At 42.9% G+C, this 21690-nt stretch overlaps 1 protein-coding gene and 1 pseudogene across 1 annotated transcript in view; one reads left to right on the forward strand and one right to left on the reverse strand.

Annotated features, from left to right (window-relative positions):
* The first annotated feature begins 99 nt into the window (after positions 1 to 99).
* The window catches only part of ccdc180 (coiled-coil domain containing 180), a 154095-nt gene continuing 132504 nt past the window's right edge, over positions 100 to 21690 (forward strand). Inside the window, exons 1-6 of the mRNA XM_078551273.1 lie at positions 100 to 208; positions 6100 to 6224; positions 10753 to 10943; positions 13077 to 13165; positions 17597 to 17706; positions 21296 to 21424. Coding sequence (XP_078407399.1) covers positions 6165 to 6224; positions 10753 to 10943; positions 13077 to 13165; positions 17597 to 17706; positions 21296 to 21424 — 579 coding nt within the window. The 5' untranslated portion in view covers positions 100 to 208; positions 6100 to 6164. The remainder of the gene's footprint in view (positions 209 to 6099; positions 6225 to 10752; positions 10944 to 13076; positions 13166 to 17596; positions 17707 to 21295; positions 21425 to 21690) is intronic.
* Positions 17990 to 18889, reverse strand: LOC144685492 (small ribosomal subunit protein uS5 pseudogene; annotated as a pseudogene).

Genomic DNA, 21690 nt, shown 5'->3' on the forward strand with positions numbered 1-21690 from the left:
CGGGGGATCTCGCGAGAGTTTGGATAAAAGCCCCGCCCCCCCTCCCAGGGATTTTGTTGTCTCCCCGTTGCCAGGGGCAACCTTGCAAACTCAGATGAGCTGTCGCCTCAATCCTTTCAATTCCACAAAAAAAAGCAAAGTATAAACCCAAGTATGGCTTCCAGCTCATCACGAAAGGAATGGCTGAGTAATTAATATATGTTTTAAGGTTGGTCATTGAGTAAGACTGTATATTTGGTATCATATTTGTGGAACTAATAGAGGCATTTAATTTTATGAAGGGTTTGATAGGGTAAGAGGTAGAGCAAATGTAATCTACCACTTGTGGGGTTGACTAAAACTAAGGATGATAAATATAAAAGCAAAATACAGCGGATGCTGGAGATCTGAAATAAGAACAGAAAGTGCTGTAAAACCTTAGCAGGCCTGGCAGCATCTGTGAAGAGTGAAACAGAGTTAACACTTCGAGTCCAATGTGACTCCTTTTCCTAATTGAAGAAGAGTCATGTTGGATTCGAAGTGTTAACTCATTTTCTCATGGCAAAGATCATGAATATAACATGGTCACCAATAAATGTAGTAGTGAATTCAAGAGAAACTTCTTCACCCAGTGTGTGGTTAGAATGTGGAACATGCCACCACAGGGAGTAGTTGAGGTGAATGGTGAATGCATTTAAGGCAAAGCTAAGATGAGTAAATCAGGGAGAAAGAGAAGGATACGATGGTGGGATTAGGTGAAGGGGATGGGAGGAAGCTGTTATAGAGCATGACATGCCAGCATGGACCAGTTGAGCCAAATGGCCTGCTTCTGTGTGTGTGTTTTACATAATTACGTAATTCTATGTAATTTCCTGTAGCATTACTTTTGCTGAATCGGAGGATACTCAGTTTTTAAAGCAAATATGTGCTTAAGCTTTTTGGGGCTCCCTGTCCCAGCCCATCATACATAACAACAGCCAAATGTCAAAAAATGCAAAGTGCAGCAAAATCATTGGCCTTTATTTAGGGGCTCCCTTATTGCCCCCTTCCCCTTGGTCCCCATCCCCAAGCATTTTGAGTTGCCTCCAAAATCTTAATTTATTCCGCCTGAAGGGATGGTGGAAGCAGATTTAATAATAGCCTTCAAAAGGTAATTGATTGGAGGCTTAAAAGGGAAAGGTTTGCAGTGCCGTGGAGAGAGGGCAAGGGGCTGGGAATAATTGAGTAGCTCTTTCAAAGAGTTAGCGCTTGTATGATAAGTTGAATGGCCTCATTCTTTGCTATATCATTCTATGATTCTTATTCTTCACATAGCTAAAATTTTCCTCAAGTATCACACCCTTTATCTATTGGGAGGTCATTGCTTCATGAACAAATTTATGAGAAAAATACCTCTGTGAACAATGCAATGTTGATTTTGTTTTATTTGTGTTTAAGTTTGGAGCACAGTTGTGATGTTTATGAGCTAATCTGAGCTTTCCCTTTGAGATTACTGCTTTCAGACTCCCTGCAGGGAAGCAATCTAAATAGGTACATCAATACAGGTTTGTTGGAAAATTCTCTGCATTGAAACTTGTTTGGCATCTCGCCTTAAGACAAGGCCAGGATACCCATATATAGGGTAGCTCCTTGCTCTAGTGTCACACGAGATTCTCGAGCCAATTATGAGGGAGGAGTAGTTGAGATTGTTTCCTGGTTCTTCCTTGCAATGTTTAGCTGTACAGTACTCTCAAGTGGGCTAAGATGTACCATCTATCCTTTACACCGGCACTCATCAGACACAAGTATTCCTGCCGTACCTCAACCCAGTATTCAGAGTTAGAACTCTGGTCTTCACTTGCTGGGGCAATTTGATATGGGGACTGGAAGGCAAAAACACTACCTACCAATGGACCAGTGGTAACTCCGTCTAGTGTTGAATGAATGCCAGCACTGTATTATAGGCCATATTCTGGTCTCCAAGCGCTGAGTCAATAAGCAGCTTTTTGTTTTCTTTATTCTTCCATGAGATGTGGACATCACTGGCAAGGCCAGCATTTGTTGCCCATCTCTAATTGCTCTTGAACTGAAATTGGCAATTTCAGAGGTCAGTTAAGAGTGAACTACATTTTGTGAGTCTGGAGTCACATGTAGGCCAGACCAGGTAAGGATGGCAGATTTCCTTCCTTAAAGGGCGTTTGTGAATCAGATGGGTTTTTACAACAATTGATGATAGTTGTCATGGTCACCATTACTGAGACTAGCTTTATATTCCAGACTTAATAATTTAATTTAACTATTGCTGAAAAAAGAGACATACTGTTGAAGCTTTTTGTCTTGCACTCATCAGGACAGATTCTCAAGAATACCATTTGTAAAGGGAACAACAATTTATGCTGCATGAGAAGAAAGTGCTGATTGGTTGGCAAGTACACTCTGATTGGTAGAAGCGTTGCCATGGAGAATGCACCAGGGAACAATTAACTGCCAAGCTTTTGATTAAAATCAAACTAGACAGGTTGACTCTGATTGGTCAAGGCATTGCCATGGGGAATGAACCAGGGAATGGCTGTTCCCCAAACTTGTGTTTAGTTGAAAAAAGCACAATGCGTGGACAATGCCTCTGTCTGCAAAGGACAGGACACTGTGCATGAATATATGTAGCTTCTAGCACACATTAGTGAACCACACTGTGACCCCGACTGATAATCTTAAATTGGTTGACAGTGTAATTCTTAGCACAAGCCAGGATTCTTTAGCAAGTGCTGTCTACGAGTCTCAGAGAGTGTATTAGACCCAAGATTGTGTCAGTTTTCATTTCCAAGCATATTGCTAATGCTAAAGTGATACACAGTCCCACAATTGAGCAACAGTTGATGCAGGATGTGATTGAATAGATTGATTGTAGGACTAGTAATTTATGCCATCCCCTACACTGCGCTTAGTCTGAGGTGCGCAAATTTCTTTCATTTTTTGATTTGATCCATTTGTGCCACTATATTGCCTCAATAGATGACCACACCGTACGTAATATCCACTTGAAAGACACCCACACTGTAAACTCACTAAAGCGGAAGAGGTTTGGCAGTGCAATTATTGACACCACCAAACATGTAGTAAATCTCTCTGACCATGTACTCTCTTAAATCGGGGAGTTTGTTCTTCCGCATAGTTTCAATTTTAGTATGCCCTCATCCCACTTCAAATGGAAAAAGGTATTTCCTCTACTCCAAGCTATCCCACCACAAACTAGCATCTACTGAAGGCGCTAAATCCTTGAAAGCGTGCCTAGCTGGTCTAGTGCACACATATTGTGGTACTCCGAATGACTTGACTGATTTTCACATACAACCCAAATGTCTGGTAGCATTATAAGGCCTCAAGACCTACTCAGAGACATACGTATCTGTAAACCTGACAAAGGGACTGGAATAGTCATCCTTAATCAGTGTGACGTTTTCAACAAAATGCACGCCATTCTTAATGATGGGTCCAAATCCATATCCATTGGATCTGCCGCCAAGCATGACCTGACAGCCCTGCTCGAAAGCAAGTTACAAAAGCGCTTGTTGGACTTTTATAAGAGTAACGAGCTGCTGGGTGGCATATATGATAGGATTCGTCCTCATGGCTCACTGCGTCTGCGTATGTATGGGCTGCCCAAGTGATGTCCCTTTATGCCCTTTCTTATCTATGACTGGTTCTGCCCAACATGTATTGGCCAAATGGTTGGGTGAATTGCTACAACTAGCAAGGTTTCCAGATACACAGTGAAGGATTCCTTCACTTTATGAAGACCAAACAGGACTTACATATTGATAGCAATGCTTTGCCCCTGTGCTCATTTGACATTGCTAGCCTATTCACCAATGGACTGCTCAAGGAAGCCATAGACATTTGCACCACATCACTATATCATGGTGATCTAGACATGCTGCCATTGTCTGAATCTGTATTCATTGAACTATGAACTCAGCAACTCGTGCAGTTGAATTCAGTTTTAATGACACCATGTATGCCCAAATAGATGATGTTGCCATGGGATCCCTTGAGGTTCAGCTCTCACAAACATTTTGTTGGTTTCCACAAGAAACACACCTTTGATGGAATGACATCTAACCTCCTACCCCTTGCATATTTCCGATAAATAAATGATATGTTTGCTATATTTGAATCCGCTGCTGCATGTAAGAATTTCCTTACACACCTTAATGGGCTCCATCCTGCGCTCAAATTCGCCTTTGAAATGGAGCAGTCAAATTAATTCCCTTTCCTCAACGTGCTAGTTAAGAAATCTGGCAGGGAGTTCTCTACTACTGTCTACTGCAAGCCTACCTGCACTGGTCAGAATAGACGTTGGGATTCTTACAGTTCCATGCACTGTAAGATTGGCTCTACTGGCAACCTCGTAAATAGAGCCCAAGCCATTTTCTCACCATATAAGCTTGATCCTGAAATAACATGTATCAAAGCCATCCTGCAGGATGATGGCTACTCTGATCAGATCATTGTTCACTATATATCATGCAAACTCATGAATGGGCCTAAGGGTGCCACTTTCAGTGCTGAAAAGTGCCCAGTCTGCCTCAGATTACCCTGAAAGGGTAATTTGTCTCAAAAATTCAAGCAACAGGTGAAACTAGCCATTTCACACTACTACGATGAAGTAGCTACATGAGTGGTATTTTCCACTAACAGGATGTTGCTGTCAAGCCAAAAAGACATTCTGCCTATCACACAAATTAGTAATGTGTTATATGAATTTCAGTTCCAGTGTGATGCAGGTATGTAGGCCGTATGTTCCCAATGACTGGTGGATTGTATCAAACAGCACGTCCTTTCGGCTGTTTGCAGCAGGCAAAGTGCTGACTGTACCCAACCAGCCCATGCTTGCAAAACTCAAAATGTAGTGTCCAACATTAGATGTGATTCTATGATTGGACAGCACTTGCTAATCAATCCTGATTGTGCTAAGAATTATACTGACAACCAGTTTAAGATTATCAGTCGGGCTCACAGTGTGGCTCACTTACACATGCTAGAAGGTACATATATTCATACACAGGGCCCTGTCCTTTTCAGACAGAAGGAGCATGTCCATGCATTGTGCCTTTTTCAACTAAACAAAAGCTTGGGGGACAGCTATTCCCTGATCTATTCCCCATGGCATTGCCTTGACCAATCAGAGTCAACCTGCCTGGTTTCAATTTAAACAAAAGCTTGGCAGTTAGTTGTTCCCTGGTATACTCTCCATGTTAATGCTCCTACCTTTCAGAGTCTACTCGCCAACTAATCAGCACTCTCTTCTCATGCTGTATAAATTTTTGTTCAATTTACAATTGGCATACTTACAAATCTGTCCTGATGAGTGTAAGATGAAAAGCTTCAACAGCATGTCCCTTCTTTCAGCAATACTTAAGTTCTGTGCTACCAAATGATTAATTGAATTTAAATTCTACCAGCTGCTGTTATAGGATTTGAACTCATGTCTGCAGAGCATTAACCTGAGCCTCAGGATTACTAGTCCAGTGACATTACCGCTATGCCACTGTCTCCCAAATCAACTAGTGCTGATAGGCTTTCCTTCTGTTTTTGTACACATTTTAAAATGAGTCAGCTCATTTTGTTTTGTTACTGTCATCTACATGGAGTCTGATATCTGAAGATGCTGGGTGCAAGATATATATACAGAGATTAGCAACAGAAACAATTGCCCAGGTGAAGTAGGGATCCAAAGTCCCACACCCACTGGATACGGTAGTCCTTGAAAGGCAATACCTGACCATGAGTGAGGATTAGGTAACTGGATTGCCAATCAGACCAAGTTGAACTACAGAAATTGCAATCTTGTGGTGATAAACTCATTGATTCTCGAGGATCCACAGATCTCTGCTTGAAAACCTGTAGGAGAATGAGAGCATTAATTGGGTTATATGAAGAAGTGAAAAGTTCCTGAAGAACTGTTAATGCTGCACCTATTTTTCTGGAGGTGGAGCATTGTGGGGAAAGGTAGCAGACATAAAATTGTTGAAATATTGTCATGCTGTATTCGTCTTTGTTTTTACCTGCACAATGGTTACCTCCTATATTTTCCTCTGGATTTGGATTCCTCTTTAATAATATTCCTTCCATCCCTTTTAGAAACAGATTGCTCCCTTGCCCAATGCCAGTTCATTCTGAATGACTAAAGACTGCTCCATTCCATCATGGGTGAAGTTCGTGTTGTACCCAGTGGAAAAGTCTACAGGCAAATCTTTGATGCTGAGGTAAAGACAAAAATAACCTAACCGCAGTATAAGACACAGTGCTTTTTATTGCAGGGATAGTTTTGTAATAATTATTCTGCTTCATGGATGTAAACCCCAGGTGTGAACGCACTGCACGGAGGCTGGGATTGGCAGGAAGTGCCCAGCATGAAGTTAGGAAACATGCAAAGTGTGGTGGAAGTTTGGAAGTCTCTACCACAAACAGCAGTTGTTGCTGGGTAAATTCTTAATTTTAAATCTGAGCTTCATAGATTTCTGCTAACCAGTGGTTTTAAGGCGTTTGGGGCAAAGGCAGATTTGATGTGTTAGATTGCAGATCAGCCATGATCATATTGAATGGCAGAATAGGCTGAAGGGGCTAAATGGCCTTCTCCTGTTCTTACGTTCCCAGGTCTGCACTGGTGTGAGGCCTAGACCATGTCAATTAAAGGATGGCCAGACATCTGGTTTTGTAGTGGACCGTTCAGATTTCACGCATCTGGTCCCATTTCGATACCAAATGCCCTTAGGTCCAGTATTTCAATTGCAGCAGCCATCTATAATGACAGCAACGGTGGCGACACACACATTGCTCGAAGAATGACCAGTCCTGTATCCTTATTGACACCGCCCTCAACATGACATGACATTGTCCTACCAGCCTCAATGGCTAATACCACTATCAATCATTCGAAAACATTTCCAAGACAGCATTATGCTACACATTGGTTATTATACTTTTTGGTACAGTTATTTTTCAAATAATTATTTAAACTCGATCAGTAAAGTGAAGAATACAATTGCAGCAGTTCTCCATCCTGTGCTCATTTTAATATTGGCAGGCCTTAAACTCATAGCCATTTTTGCTTGTGCGCATGTATGGGGGTTGGTCAGTTGGGATGCATGGTCTGCATCTGTTCTCCTTGGCCTCTGCCAGTGGCGAACATACATACGTACATATGAACATATGACGTGGGAGCAGAAATAGGGCATTCGACCCCTCAAGCCTGTTCCATCATTCGATAAGATCATGGCCGATCTGTTTGTGTTTCGAATTCCACATTCCTATCTACCCCCAATAATCTTTGACTCCCAACACTGGTTAATTCCTGGATTCATTGCCATCATTTTGCATGGCATGAGGCCACTGCTGGGGACCTGAGGGAATGGTGATTATCCTGAGGGTGGGAGTGGTGGGGGACATCCAGAGCCAACTGAAGTCAAGGCAGGGAGAGGGCAGCCCTAGGGCAGGGGAAGCCCAAGATTTTCTTTGGCGCTCGCCACATGGACTGTGAAGGTTCAAGAAGCTGGCTCATCACCACTTTCTCAAGTGCAGTAGGAGATAGGCAACAAATGATGGCCTTGCTAGCGACGCACACAACCCATGAAAGATTTTTTAAAACACCCACTTTTCTGATTCCTGCCGACTAGCAGGGTTTTAATCTTCCTTGATATATCAGTTGAGCTTTTGTCGTCAGTATTTTTATGTTTGGAAGGCTTAAAAGAAAAATCTGAGTTAAATGAGCAGATTTTGCTTTCATTGAAACTGAGTTGTGGCGTGGGCAGTAATTATTGACAGATTGAGGAATGGTAGTCACGCTTAGTGACAATCAGTCAAAATACACCCCTGTTCTTGACAGAGCAGGTTCTATGGAACAATCATCACTGTGATTTATGGAGAGGTCATGAGTGGAGGAATCATCATTATTCTTGACAGAGTGGATGTGATGAGCAGCTGTCACTGTGATTGAATGAGTAAAGCTGAATTCACATAAATGGAACAATAAGTCAAAAAAGCTGTAGGCAAAAATTCCCAAATTGTTCTAGTGATTTGTGTCACGTGTGTGACTGAGATATTGGAAGAATGGTCACTGCACTGGTCTACTAACAATTAAAAAATTATTAGTAATGGATAGGGGGATAAACCTTAAGGCAATTTCAATCAGGCTAATTAGAGTCATCCAAATTCCAATATTAGAGTGAGAGAGAGAATGATGCAGTATTACAGGACATCTTTTGTTCTTTTCACCAAAATTCATCCTGGAATATCTTCTTACAGACTGAGAGAACTTTGTTGTTGCTCTGTCCTTGATCTTATCAGGAGAGTGGGGCAGGTGAACAGGACAAGGGTGAAACATGTTCCAATGTATGTGCCTTCTGACTGGAGCCACCAGAGAAACACCAGAGGGCCAAGGGATGTATTCTACAAAGAACATACAAACATACGAACAAGGAGCAGAAGTAGGCCATTCAGCCCCTCGAGCTTGCTCCGCCATTTAATAAGATCATGGCTGATCTAATAGTAACCTGAAATCTGCATCGCACCTACCGCCAATAACCTATCACCCCCCTTGCTTACCAAGAATCTATCCACCTCTGCCTTAAAAGTATTCAAAGAATCTGTTTCCGCCACCTTTTCAGGAAGAGAGTTCCAAAGACTCACGACCCTCTGAGTGAAAAAAATTTTGCCACACCTCTGTTTTAAATGGGCGACCCTTTATTTTTAAACAATGACCCCTAGTTCTAGATTCTCCCACAAGAGGAAACATCCTCTCCACATCCACCCTGTCAAGACCCCTCAGGATCTTATATGCTTAAATTAAGTAGCCTCTTACTCTTCTAAACTCCAGTGGACACAAGCCTAGTCTGTCCACCCTTTCCTCGTAAGACAACTCATCCATTCTAGGTATTAGTCTGGTAAACCTTCTCTGAACTGCTTCCAATGCACTTACATCCTTCCTTAAATAAGGTGACCAATACTGTACACAGTACTCCAAATGTGATCTCACTAGTGCCCTGTACAACTGAAGCATAACCTCCCTACTTTTGTATTCAATTCCTCCCGCAATAAATGATAACATTCTATTAGCTTTCCTAATTACTTGTTGTACTTGCATGCTGGTCTTTTGTGATTCATGCACTAGGACACTCAGATCCCCCTGCACCTCAGAGCTCTAAACATTCTAAACATGGGGCACCTTGATGCCAATTTAGCACATGTAACAGATGCTATTCTGAGCATCAAGGTGGCATCATGGAGTCAGCCTTGCCTTTGAGGCAATAGTTTACAGCTACTAAACGTAGTGATGAAGGTTAATAAGGCCATAAAGAAAGCAACTGTTTTGAGAGTGATAGAGTTGAAAAGCAAACAAACTATGTTAAACTTTTATACATCCTTGATTAGAGCACATTATTGTGAACAGTTCTGGTCTCCATATTATTAAAATAATACAGAGATTCTGGAGAAGATGCAAGAATGATTTACCAAAATGATTCTGGAACTAAGAGTTTATATCTATCGGGAGAGACTGAACGCTGGGGCACTTTAGAAAAAAGAAGACTGCGGGGTGACCTCATAAAAGTCTTTAAGATTATGATGGATTTGATAAGATGAACATGTAGAGAAGGTGTTTCCACATCCGTGTGAGACCAGAACCAGATGCCATAAATATAAGAGTCACTAATAAATCTATAAGGAATTAAAGAGAAAACTCTTTACCCAAACAGTGGTTAGTGATTATCTCCCTGTGTGGCTCAGTGTTATACTTTGTTTTCTAACGTCCCTGTGAAATGCCTTGGGACTTTTCATTACGATAAAGATACCATGTCAATGTAGGTTGTTATTGTTGTTGTTAGAATGTGGAACTGGCTACCATTGGAGTGGTTGAGTTGAATACCATTTAAAAGAAAGTAAGATAGATATATGAGGCAGAAAGGAATGAAAAGATATGGTGATGGGGGAAGGGGGGGGGTGGTGTCAGCTGAAGAAGGGTGGGAGAAGGCTCATGTAGAGCATAAATACCAGGGTAGACCTGTTGGGCCAAAAGGCCTGTTTCTGTGCTGTAAAGACTATGGGCGGTGTTTAATGAAGGCGATAGGGATCTCACCTGCCTGCTCTCCAACCAGCAGGAGCCCCACCAAGTTGCCTATTTTCAGGAAGGCCCGTCAGAATTAAGTGCCAATCAGACACTGAATAGGGTAGTGGCAGGCCTTCCCTGGGATCAAGGGCACTGGAGTGAAAGTCCTGCAGCCCCCAAGAATTGCCAGCCAATCAGAGGCCTGCAGCTGTGCATTGCTCGGCAGCGCCACTGGGGGAGCAGAGGTACCTGCTGGTAATACACGCACACCTGAGGCCTAGGATTGCAGAGGGACCTGAGCCACAGCTGTGGTGTGGGAGGTCTAGGGGTGTGAGTTGTGGGGGAGATGTGTTGGCAGCAAGGGCAGGGGCTGCCCCCCTCAAAACCCTCTTTCCCCTGATGCTGGATCCCTCAATCAGGCAATCCCAGGGCATTTCACCTTATGTGTTACTATGCCATCTCTCCAATTTAGTGTTAAATTAGCAATTTCACTCAGAGAATACTGAATGGCTGGTGTGTGAAGTAGAAAGCTGGTGCAGTTGGGCTACTGAACTTGAACATGTTGCAGTTCAATATCTTCAATATCTTTCATCTTGATTCTAGCAAAGCTTAAAAAAAAATACTTTTAACTTTGTATCTTTGCATTCGAAAAGGTACATTTCATTTTTTTAAAAATCTGCACATTTGTAAAGGTTCAACTTGTCCGTAAATTGGGTGAAGCAAGAAGAAAATCCCAGCACCATGGACTTCCCTTTGACAGTGGGGGGATTCCCATTGTTCGGAACTTGGACACATCGACAGGACAAGTTATCTCACATCGTCAGCGTACATGGATGGAAGGATTATTAAACGATGGTTTCACTGAAAACCCGGTGCTACACAGGTAAATGTGTAGAGTCAATCTCAATTTGATACTTTGGCAGATAGATTAATTTTGATGGGCACCATCTGCATTTAATGACACCAACAGCAACTGATAACATGGCCTGATGATAAGGCAGCAATCTAATTAGTGGTCCCAAATGGCCCCTCATTAGCATTTCAAGTAGGAGATAGCAGTGATGATTCCATGAGAAAAAACTGTCTTTGAACCTCATGAAATTTGGATTTTAGCCTTATACATTTTGTAATTTTATGTTTTTTTCAATTTTCTTCCTTCTTGTACCCCACTTCCCCTGGAATCACAAACTTATGCTGAGATTCGGTTTTATAGGCAGCAGCATTCCAATGCTCGGCCCAAGCTACCACTCTTTTCCTGTGAGCTTGACGGTAAATATCTGAAGGTTACTGAACTGTCGGAGCACCTCACTAGGTGTCAGTGCTTAACCACTTCCAAAAAGGAGAAACAAGGAGTAAAAAGAGAAAATGCTGAAAATACTCAGCGGGTCAGGCAGCATCTGTGGAGTGAGGAATAGAGTTAAAGTTTCAGGTCAGAAACAAGGACCCCTGACTGCATCTGTTGTCCCTAATCAGGGTGCTGAGCCTAATTGCCACACTCTTGCTCCCACAAATGCGGGATCACCAAGTAAAGCTTGTAGCAGAGGACATGGGTGCAAACTATCCAGTCAGAGGAAGACAGGCAGTGTTAGAAGGCTTCAAGAGGCACAGTGGGGAAACAAATTATTTTATAACTTGATGAGTTTTTAAAACAGATTAATATTTGCCATTTTTTATTGTTGTCATCATCATTCATCGCTTACTTTGCTTTGGGAAAGATTCTTGATCCACAAGACCTATAAAAATGCTATGAGCTCAAATGAAATCAAGTTAAATGGGCTACAGTGAATAATGGGGTTTAAATTTTAACAATGTTTTTAATTCATTCATTGGCTGTGGCCATCACTGGCGTATCCAGCAGTTATTGTCCACTCTTAACTGCCCCTGAGAAGTTGGTGGCGAGCTGCCAATTGGGCTGGTACTTGCAGTTTGTAGAAGTTTAGTGCATGAACATTATTAACAAGATTGGGGAGTGGGGGTGGGGATTTGAACTGGCAACATGTCTCAGGTAGGGATGGGATGAACATCAATTCCCTCAGCCTCAGGGCCTTTGTTTCCCTCACCCTTTTTTTCGCATTCCTCCGTCCGCCGCCCCAACATCATCAATTTGAGACCCATGCTATTTTGCCTCCTGGGCCTCTTTTATAACTCAGTGATCAGCTGCCCAGCTGGAACACAGGCAGAAAGTGGCAGCAGGTCAACTACCAGCTGTTGATGTTGGGCAGTACGTTAACACTTTGATACGTTGCAGCAGGTGTTTTTGGCAGGGTCTCCTGGTAGGATGGGCACAGTCTATAGTATCAGAGGCTCAGACTTGCCCTGTAAGACCTGGTGGAGCACTCTTGCTCCTCTTGACCCCACTAAGGAAAATTTGTAACCCTTACACTACAGTACCACTGCTTCTTGCAGATCAGGTTTCACTTAGCAGGCAAGGCTGTGAACACTCCTGTCAATCAGTGGATTAAATGCCATCAGGGTCAAAAAACCATAATCGGATCAGTGCTAGGTTAAAATTGCCTCCTAAGTCTCAGCCTTGGTTCAGTGGTAGCATTCATGCCTCTGTCAGAAAATTTTGGGCTCAATCCCCCATCCCAGAGAATTGAGCACATAATCTGGTTTGACACATCAGTGCAGTACTGAGAAGGCACTGCACTGTCAGAGGTGCAGTCTTTTGGATGAGATGTTAAATTGAAATCCTGTCTGTCCTCTCTGATGGATCCCATTCGAAGAGCAGAGGATTTCTCCTGGTGTCCTAGCCAATATTTATACCTCTACTGACATCAGTAACATAGATTATTTGGTTGTTTCTCTCACTACTGTTTCTGTGACATTGCCATATGTAAAACAGATGCTGCCTTTCCCCATACTATAAGAATGACTACATCAGTGAGAAGCAACTTCTTCCTTTATTTGCACAAAAGAGATATATGAGCAAATGAGGTATATAAGAGGTATGCAAATGTAAAAGCCTGAAATACGATCCAACCAATTTTCCTGCCGTTGCATTCTGATGTTGCAGAGATGCAGTCCTCTCAGCCATTAAACCTAAAGAGGTTGTCGAGCTGAACAATGCAGTGATGGAGGTGAAAGGTCTTCCTGATGTAGTGGGTAAGTATATTTTGATCTTATGCATTCTGAACAGTCATTTTAATGGGTATTTTTCTCCAATTTTCTCCCCTTCAGCCCCCGAAGGTATTGTTTCAAATTGGGGTGCTGTTCCACAGAAACTGGCAGCACTTTGGTATCTCACATAAATGGCCTTTATGTGCGAGCCCAGACAATGTGAGTCAGTAGGCTGTTTTCCTGAGAGTACTTAACAGGTGAGCCTGATTCTATTCTCACCTGATGTCCACAGGCTGACGTGCTAGTAAGGACCAAGAGGAGCAGGAACACTGATTCATTTTCCTGTGCCTGAGCTTAGGGACACTGGAGCAAAATTGTAGCAACCCAACTGCTGCTCAGGCTGAGAGCAGTAACCGCATTAACGGACATTGAATGTAGGGCCTTCGGGTTAGCCTTACACCTGCTCCTGTCCTCATTTGACATTTACACAGAAGGACTTTTCAGCAGGCACCTCTGGATAGTGGGAAGAAGCACAATTCGTAGCTGATTTTTTTTTACTTTGCACCATCCCAGAGATGCTGTGGCAAATTCTGCTGCCCCACTACTTCCATTAATTTTCACTCCTTGTGGGGAGAATATGATGCCTCCTGTCTGATAGAATGACAATGATGACGCCCTGAAAATGGTGGGTTATGGCATACTGCCCTGTTTCTTCCAAATATGTTACCAACACTACCTTCACAAGGGCATACTGCTCGACACTGGAGGCATCCACTTCAACTATGCATTGGGCCCTTTTAATATATAAAACTGCACTTGTTTCCCACCCCGTTTTAATTTATTTTTTACTGCTATTTTAATGTTATTTAACAGGTTTATTGGCTTGACTTTGACAGGAGACTCACATATATAATTAAATTGCCATTCTGTTTTAGTTGTCTACCATGTGGGGTGCCTGTTCAGTAAAAGCTGGCAGTGAGGATCCTAAGACTCACCTTTAAGTGCTCCTCTATTATGACACAGCCGATGATAAAGGCGGAGTTGTTCAAATCCCAGAGGGAAACTCGAAACAACTGTCATTAACCATTTTTGCAATTTGTATGTTTCGAGATGCAGGCTTTGAATTCAGTAGTAATAAGACCACCAAGTCTCAAGAGGTTCTTATAAAGCTAAATTAGACATTTATTAATGCAAGAAAGGTTGTAAACACATACATCTACAAAATTACTACTATAATTACTACAAAAATCCCCAAATTAATCTGACTCTCTGTTACACCCCATTAAGGCAACAGTAAAACTCATAGGCCTGAATATTTCCCGCGTCAGGCGGGCTCGGTGGAAGTGGACGGGGGCGGTCGCGGAGCTGACTGCCGCCCACGTTCGGCACCACACCGCCATTATACGCGGGCGGGCCAGCCAATTAAGGCTCGTCCAGCATAATACGTGAGCAGTAGCGTTCAGCACTACCTGTGCGGGCGGGGGGAGGAGAGAGAGTTGGGGCCAGCACTCTTTTGTGCATGCACGCAAAAGAGCGCTTCAATCTCCCTGAGGCATGGAGCTGCCTCAGGGAGATTGAAGCGCTTTTGAAAATAATAAATCAACTGAAGGATTTTCCCCTCGGCGATTTGGGGGCGGGGCCCGCTCACTGAAGGGAAAATGACGCAGGATGATGTCGGGAGGAACCCCCGACGTCATCCCGGTCCATTTAAATCTTCAGGAAGGCGGGTGGACAGCGAAATCAGCTGTCCACCCGCTGACCTGTCAATGGCCAATTAAGGCCATTGTCAGGCTAATTCACCTTGTTAAAGACCCTGCCCGTCCAAGCTTAAGGCTGGTGGGCAGGCCAGGAGCCCCAACGGGCTCCAGATTATTCATGAAACTTCATCCACTGGCGGGATGAAGTTTCATGTCCGTTTTTTAAAAATTTAATAAACTTTATGGGTTTCTTATTAACATGTCCCATCTCGTGTGACATTGTCACATGAGGGGGACATGTTAATAATTTTAATATTTCTCTATTTTTTGACTTTTCTTACCTGTCAGTAAACTCCCTGAGACAGCACTTTGCCTCAGGGAGCAGTGTGCTCTTTCGTGCGCATGCGCGAAATAGCGCACTTTGACAGTTGGAGATTCCCTCCTCCCCCCGCACAGGAAGTGCATAGCGCTTCCTGTCAGGCAGGCCGCTGGGTGGGCCTTAATTGGCCCACCCACTCAAAATGGCAGCGGGCCCTGTTTCGGCAGCGGGTTTGGCTGTCCGCCCGCTGCCGAGCCGGTGGGACCCGCTCGCCCTTCGAGGGCTAAATTCTGCCCAAAATCAATAAAAATGTAATGAAACATGTCCCCTCATGTGACACAGTCACATAAGATGGGACACGTTTTTATTTTTCAGGAAAACTTTTTATTTAATTCATAAAAGCTTTAGGAAACCTCATCCCACTCGTGGAAGGCCGCTTGGCCTTTCGCCTGCCCGCCAACCATAAGATTGGATGGGCAGCGTTAACTTGACATTAATCAATTCATTAATGGCCTTAATAGGCCTATCAATTATTGGCAGGTGGGCAGCCGACTCCTACGCGGGCCCGCCAAGCGAAACATCGCGAGACAACGCAATGACGTCAGAACACATGCCCGACGTCATCATGCGTCATTTTACCCACTGGTGTGTCGGGCCTGCCTCTGCACGCCGACTGAAAAATCCTGGCCATAGAATTAACATACCTCTGGCAAAGCAGACCTTGGACAGTCGCATTCAAAATTAGTTTCTTTCAGCTCAGGGTCCTTGCAGACAGACTGGAGGCTTACAAGCTGGAGACTTCTCACACTTGTTGGATCTTAAAATGCCTCTACCTTACACTCACTCTCCTTTCTCCTTTATACATATCTTTCTCTCTGAATGTAAATTTTCCACTGTATCACTACGTTTTTAACTTTACCTCTTCTAACAATAACATCCTTTCATCCCACTAATTTTATTAGTAAGCTGAAAAAAATAAACGCATTGCTTGGCGCCTTCTAGCTAGGTGCAAGATTTCACCTGTAGTTTTGAATGGTTTCTTTTAACAAATGCAAATTTACACTTTACCTTCTACCCTCCTTACGTTCGCCTAATTAACATCTCAAAACTGCAATACATCAAAGCTCCCAGACTAGCTGGCTTTAATCCAATTAAGACACACACAGACACAGACCCCACTAGAACTCTATTTTAAAAAATAATTTCCAATAACATTATTATATCTTCTTGACACTCCTGGCCCCACTAAACAACTTAGGCTGCCTCCACTGTAAGTTCCCCTTCCCCCAACCCACGATCTCCCCAACCAGTGATCTCTTGGCTTCTCGATCTTCGTAGGCCCAAAGCAGGAAAGCCATCTCTGCCCACCCTTTTCAGATGGAAAGCTGGCCGACAGAATGTTGATAAGGCCCAGCCACTAAAATGCCTTGTACTGCAGCTTCTGGGCAGGCAGCCTGCTGGCTTCTCATCTGAGATTTAAAATCCCGCCTACTGAAGAACTGATTCTGAATTTATTAAGAAGGAATTGAAAAGATATAATCCAAGCTCAAGGTTGGCAACAGTGTTCAAAAATGGAGATCTCTCATTGAGCAGAGGTATTTGAATCAAAATTATAAAAAAGCTTGATAGCAATTACAACATGTTATTGTGCAATAAAATTAAAAGAAAATTTGTAAAGATAACATCAACAAAGAAAGGCCACACCCCTCACCCTTTATTAATAAACTAACTGATCTTTTCAGCTTATCCTTCAATCCCTACTCTACAGAATTTTATCCAATTATTTCCAGAAACCATTTATCTTGTTCATTTCAATGTGAATAAGTTCCACCTGACTTCTCTTCCCATCCTTATTTCGAACTTATTCCTAAATTTCAGCTTTGCTTAGTTGTTTGTCTTTTTGCCCACATGTCAGGAGAATGTAGCATGGAGACCCACACCACAGCTTGAATGCATCTTATAGTTTAGAGGCACTGGTGTAGCCCTGAGGGAATGTTGCATTGTTAGAGGTGCCATCCATTGTTGAGGTCTTTGATTGACCAATCTACCTGTTCCGATGGTTCAGGTGGACAAACCATAAAAGGGCAGACAGTTTTCCAAATGTCCGATACAACATCCCTCACTCTATCCATGCCATGGAAAAACAAATTAGCTAGCCGTTCATTTCATGGCTTGTCATGGGATATTCCTGCCACAGAGGAACTGTCTTGTTTGTCTATGTTACAACAATCTTTGCACTTTAATTCATTGGGTGGAACATAATTGGATGCTTTAATATGAAAGATTCAGTATTAATTGTGATTTAACTTTCTCAATTTTACTTCAACTCTTGTCAATTCCCTTCATTACCTTGAAACTTTCAAATCTTGAAGTTACCACTTTTCTACAAAACTGCAGATATTGTACAAGGTACTATATTTAAAACATGTCGCTCAACATGGTCTTTTCCTTTAACTGCAGTTACTAAAAAGATGGGTTCTGGCGTAATTCAGCAGCTGACTTTTAGTAAGCAGAAAAGCCATGAGACAACAGTAATGAAGATGGAAGAAGAACTGGCCACCATCAGTGAGGTACGAAAACATTTCTTCCATCAGGAAAGTGGGTTTAATGCTTTCTGTAATAATGCTCAGCCTCCAAATGTTGAAGAGATGTATGTTTCTTTCATTTCTATTCACATACCATGACAGCATGCCTGGGGTTTCAACCTAAAGACAAAGTATCGCATTTTTATTCTACTAAATTCGAAGCTGAGTTGGCAATAAAGGGACTCTTGGTATCCATTTAAAGCATCACATTGTTGCAAAGGATTAAGTTAACTTTTTTTTGGTTGGTTTTGGTTATTTTGTTTAAATATTTTTTTTTCATGGGCAACAGGTCTTTATTTTATTCTTTGTATAAAATACTTTTATGTTGCTGGAGCAACAGCCGACTGGGACCTTTGGACAGATACACGGGTGTGGGTCTTGGCCAGATGATCAGTGAATTCCTGGTATGGGGCCTTGGTAAACACAGTCTCTTTCCACAGATCTGGGGTCAGGTAACTGTAGGTCTTAGAGATGGCATCAAAAGTAGCTTTAGCAAAGTTGCCCAGTGTGGCTGTGCAGCCTCTGGCTGAGGTGTAGCAATCGTCGATACCAGCCATCTGAAGCAGTTTCTTGGGTACAGGGGCTGAGACAATACCAGTACCACGAGGTGCAGGGATAAGACGCACCAAGACTGAACCGCAACGACCAGTCACCTTGCATGGTACGGTATGTGGCTTTCCAATTTTGTTACCCCAGTAACCCATCCTTACAGGGATGATTGACAGCTTTGCCAGAATAATAGCTCCACGAATGGCAGTGGCCACTTCCTTGGAACACTTGACACCCGGTCCAACATGTCCGTTATAGTCACCAATAGCAACAAAAGCCTTGAACCTTGTGCGTTGACCAGCACGGGTTTGCTTCTGGACAGGCATGATCTTGAGAACGTCGTCCTTCAAGGCCGATCCCAGGAAGAAGTCAATGATTTCAGACTCCTTGATAGGAAGGGAGAAGAGGTAAATTTCCTCCAGAGTTTTGATCTTCATATCCTTTACCAAAAGCCCAAGCTTAGTTACTGGCACCCACTCCTTATCTTCAGCCTTTCCATCACGAGCACCACGGCCCCTGCCACGTCCCCTACCGCGGCCTCGGCCCCGCCCACGGCCACCGGAGCCAAAGCCACCGCGGAAACCTCCTCTACCACCGGCGTCGTCCGCCATTTGGTGATAATTGTTGCACAGTGAATCGTGAAAGCACAGTGTATCAGGTCAGGATTGGGTCAGCACTCCGACGTCGAGGTCAAATGGAGGTCCCGACACCGCACCGGGTCAGGAACAGTCACCCGGCAGAGATTTTGCCTGATGAAATGTCATTGACCTGAAAAAATTGCTCTGTTTCTCTCATCACGTATGCTGCCAGACTTCCTGAGTCTTTCCAACATTTTCTGTTTTTTATTTTATATTAGTGATTTTGCGTGAATTGGCAGGTGGGCTGGCCATCCAATTTAGGATGGCACACTGACTCTTGAAACTGGAGTCTATTAGAAGGCCCTCCAGCATGGAAGGAGCTGCAGCCTGCCTTTGCAGGTAAGGGAGAGAGAGGGCAACTCCATCTTGAGATGCTCTCTCAGCAATTTTAACTTTGAAATAAAATTTGGCACAGATGCTGGACAATCATTGTGGAGGGAAGAGCGCCCCTTCAATGAGCAGCCTGTGGCCCCAGCTATGGCCAGGTAAGCGGGGGTGGGGCCTCAGAGGCCTCCTAAAGCACTGGCCCCCTGATTTGCTGACAGGACGCCGTCTCCAGACAACTTTGTTCCTGAAGTTGCAGAAGGCCTGGAGGCCAATGCCTCTGATAATTGACCTCAGTTGGCCTTTAAATTATCTTAACAAGCTACTAGCTGGTCCTCTCCTGAACTGCCTGCCAGAAAAATTGGCTTGAGAGCAGGATGGTGTGGGCAAAAATTCTGTGCACACTGAGAAACCAGGCAGGGGAAGAAAAATCTACTGGCCAATGCAACATTATTTGTTATTACTGTGAAACCACCATCATCCCCACTCAAATTAACCTCCTGATCCACCCTTTCCTATGATATGCCAGAATTTTCTTGAGGTAAAGCCTTGTGTAAGACGTTACATTATTGTACAAACCACTAAGACTAATCTACTAGCTGCCAGGCACATCTCAAGAAACTTTAAAAATTCCTTTGTTGTTATTTGCACTGTGTTGTCTTCACTTCCATGCCTAGAGCATTCGTTAGATCACATTTTATAGTCTTGGTTTTCTTCAAGTTTCCATTATCAATTGATAGGGTATTGTCATGTCCATAAGACATGAAAGAGATAATATGCTGTGTAAATCAAACCTTACTTTCTGCTTATTTAAAAATGGACTTTGCTGGACCAAAAACATGGCTGCTACAGGTTGCATGACTTGCAGGTTGGTTACAGTTCTGGCAACTTCCAATAGTAATTACAGGGTAAAGCTCAACCCCAATCCTTATGGAATCTCACACCTGTCATTGTGTGGACCCATTACAATAAATGAAACAAGGGAGCAGCAGACAGTCTGTCTCTCCAGCCTAGACTTGTAAAAACGAGAGAGCCTTGAAACTTGTTATACCTGCGGAGACACTAATAGCCACCATCGATCTCCTAAGGTGAACAATGGATTTTAACCAGAGATATAGAAGCTGATTGTTAACCTGAAACTGACTGATCAGTGGGCAACACCACATGACCTAAGCTCCTTTGGCCTTTGGAAAGTTTTAATATTACATTCCTGGACTCCCAGGGCAGCCTGCTGTTAACATCCAACCTGTCAACACCAAAGTAGGACTCCAGGCTGACAACAAAACCTGTCTCAAGTCTAAACCTCCTCAAAGCCTGGTTCTCTGGAAGATTCCTATCATCACCTGTAGAGTGGGCCAAGTCTCTGTATACAAATGCCATCTTGCTGCATCATCACCAACTTTGAAGGAATTCAGCAGCTCCTGCTTTCAGCTAGCTGAACCCGCCTGAACTTTAACTCCTATATGAAGGAACCTTCACTGGACTTTGAAATTTACATGAACTAATATCCATATCTTTGTTTTTTTTTGTTGTAAGTTATTCCTAGTTGTAAAACTATTTCCTTTTGTACCTCTTTCATGTGTGCTTGTGTGTGTATGTAGTTCTGATGACCATCCCCAGGTTTGAATGCATGAATAAACAATCCTTCTGATTTAACCCTCAGGAGAGCTTGCTGTGACTCACTTTAAAATTGACTTCACAAACAGAGGGTTTGGGGAAAGCCAAAGGCTAGACAGTGGGATTTTGAAAGTGCAGCTGTAAGTGAATTGGGAGAGAACTTAGAAAATAGCTTTTATCACAGCTATGTGATAAAATCAGTGTTCTAAAAACAAATTATAATATCATTTTAAAGAAGTAATCCTATTGCAACCAGTGAGTCATTTGTGATAACCAGGCCAGTCTTCCTTCCAACAGAATGACCCATTTACCAGTTACTGATCAAAGCTGACCATTGTCACTCGCCTGTTCAGAGCTTCCCACGCCTCACCTTTGGTCCTAAGTGCAGTCTTTTTCTTATTTATATTTTAAGGGTAGAAATAAATTTTGTTGTTTGACTTTCCTAGAAATTGGAGATGCGCTTTATTGAAGCTGCAGAACACCTACTGCAGGAAATGGAGGTGTCTTACCAAACCATTCAGGAACTGTGGTTAAAGACAGAACACGTCAGCGATAGGTCTATATCAACATTTGAGGTACAGTTCTAAGCTCTCTTAATTTCTAATTCCATTTTACAGTCAACAGGAGGGATCATACAGCAGTTTGAAAGTTATGTAAAGTACTCCATCTTCAAATGTAGGGTTATCAATTGCTTGCTGAATCAAAGGTTGGTGGAACCTGCAGTAGGCTTTTGGAGGAATGACTTTTCTTAATAAACAATGAGGAGGGACTGGGTTGCCCCGTTGTCAACAAAGAACAAAATAAAATCTAACAAACATGCCCCTTATTTAGAGGAGCATAA

The sequence above is a fragment of the Cetorhinus maximus genome, chromosome 10 (assembly GCF_964194155.1).
Source record: "Cetorhinus maximus chromosome 10, sCetMax3.hap1.1, whole genome shotgun sequence".
In the NCBI taxonomy this organism is placed as follows: domain Eukaryota; kingdom Metazoa; phylum Chordata; class Chondrichthyes; order Lamniformes; family Cetorhinidae; genus Cetorhinus; species Cetorhinus maximus.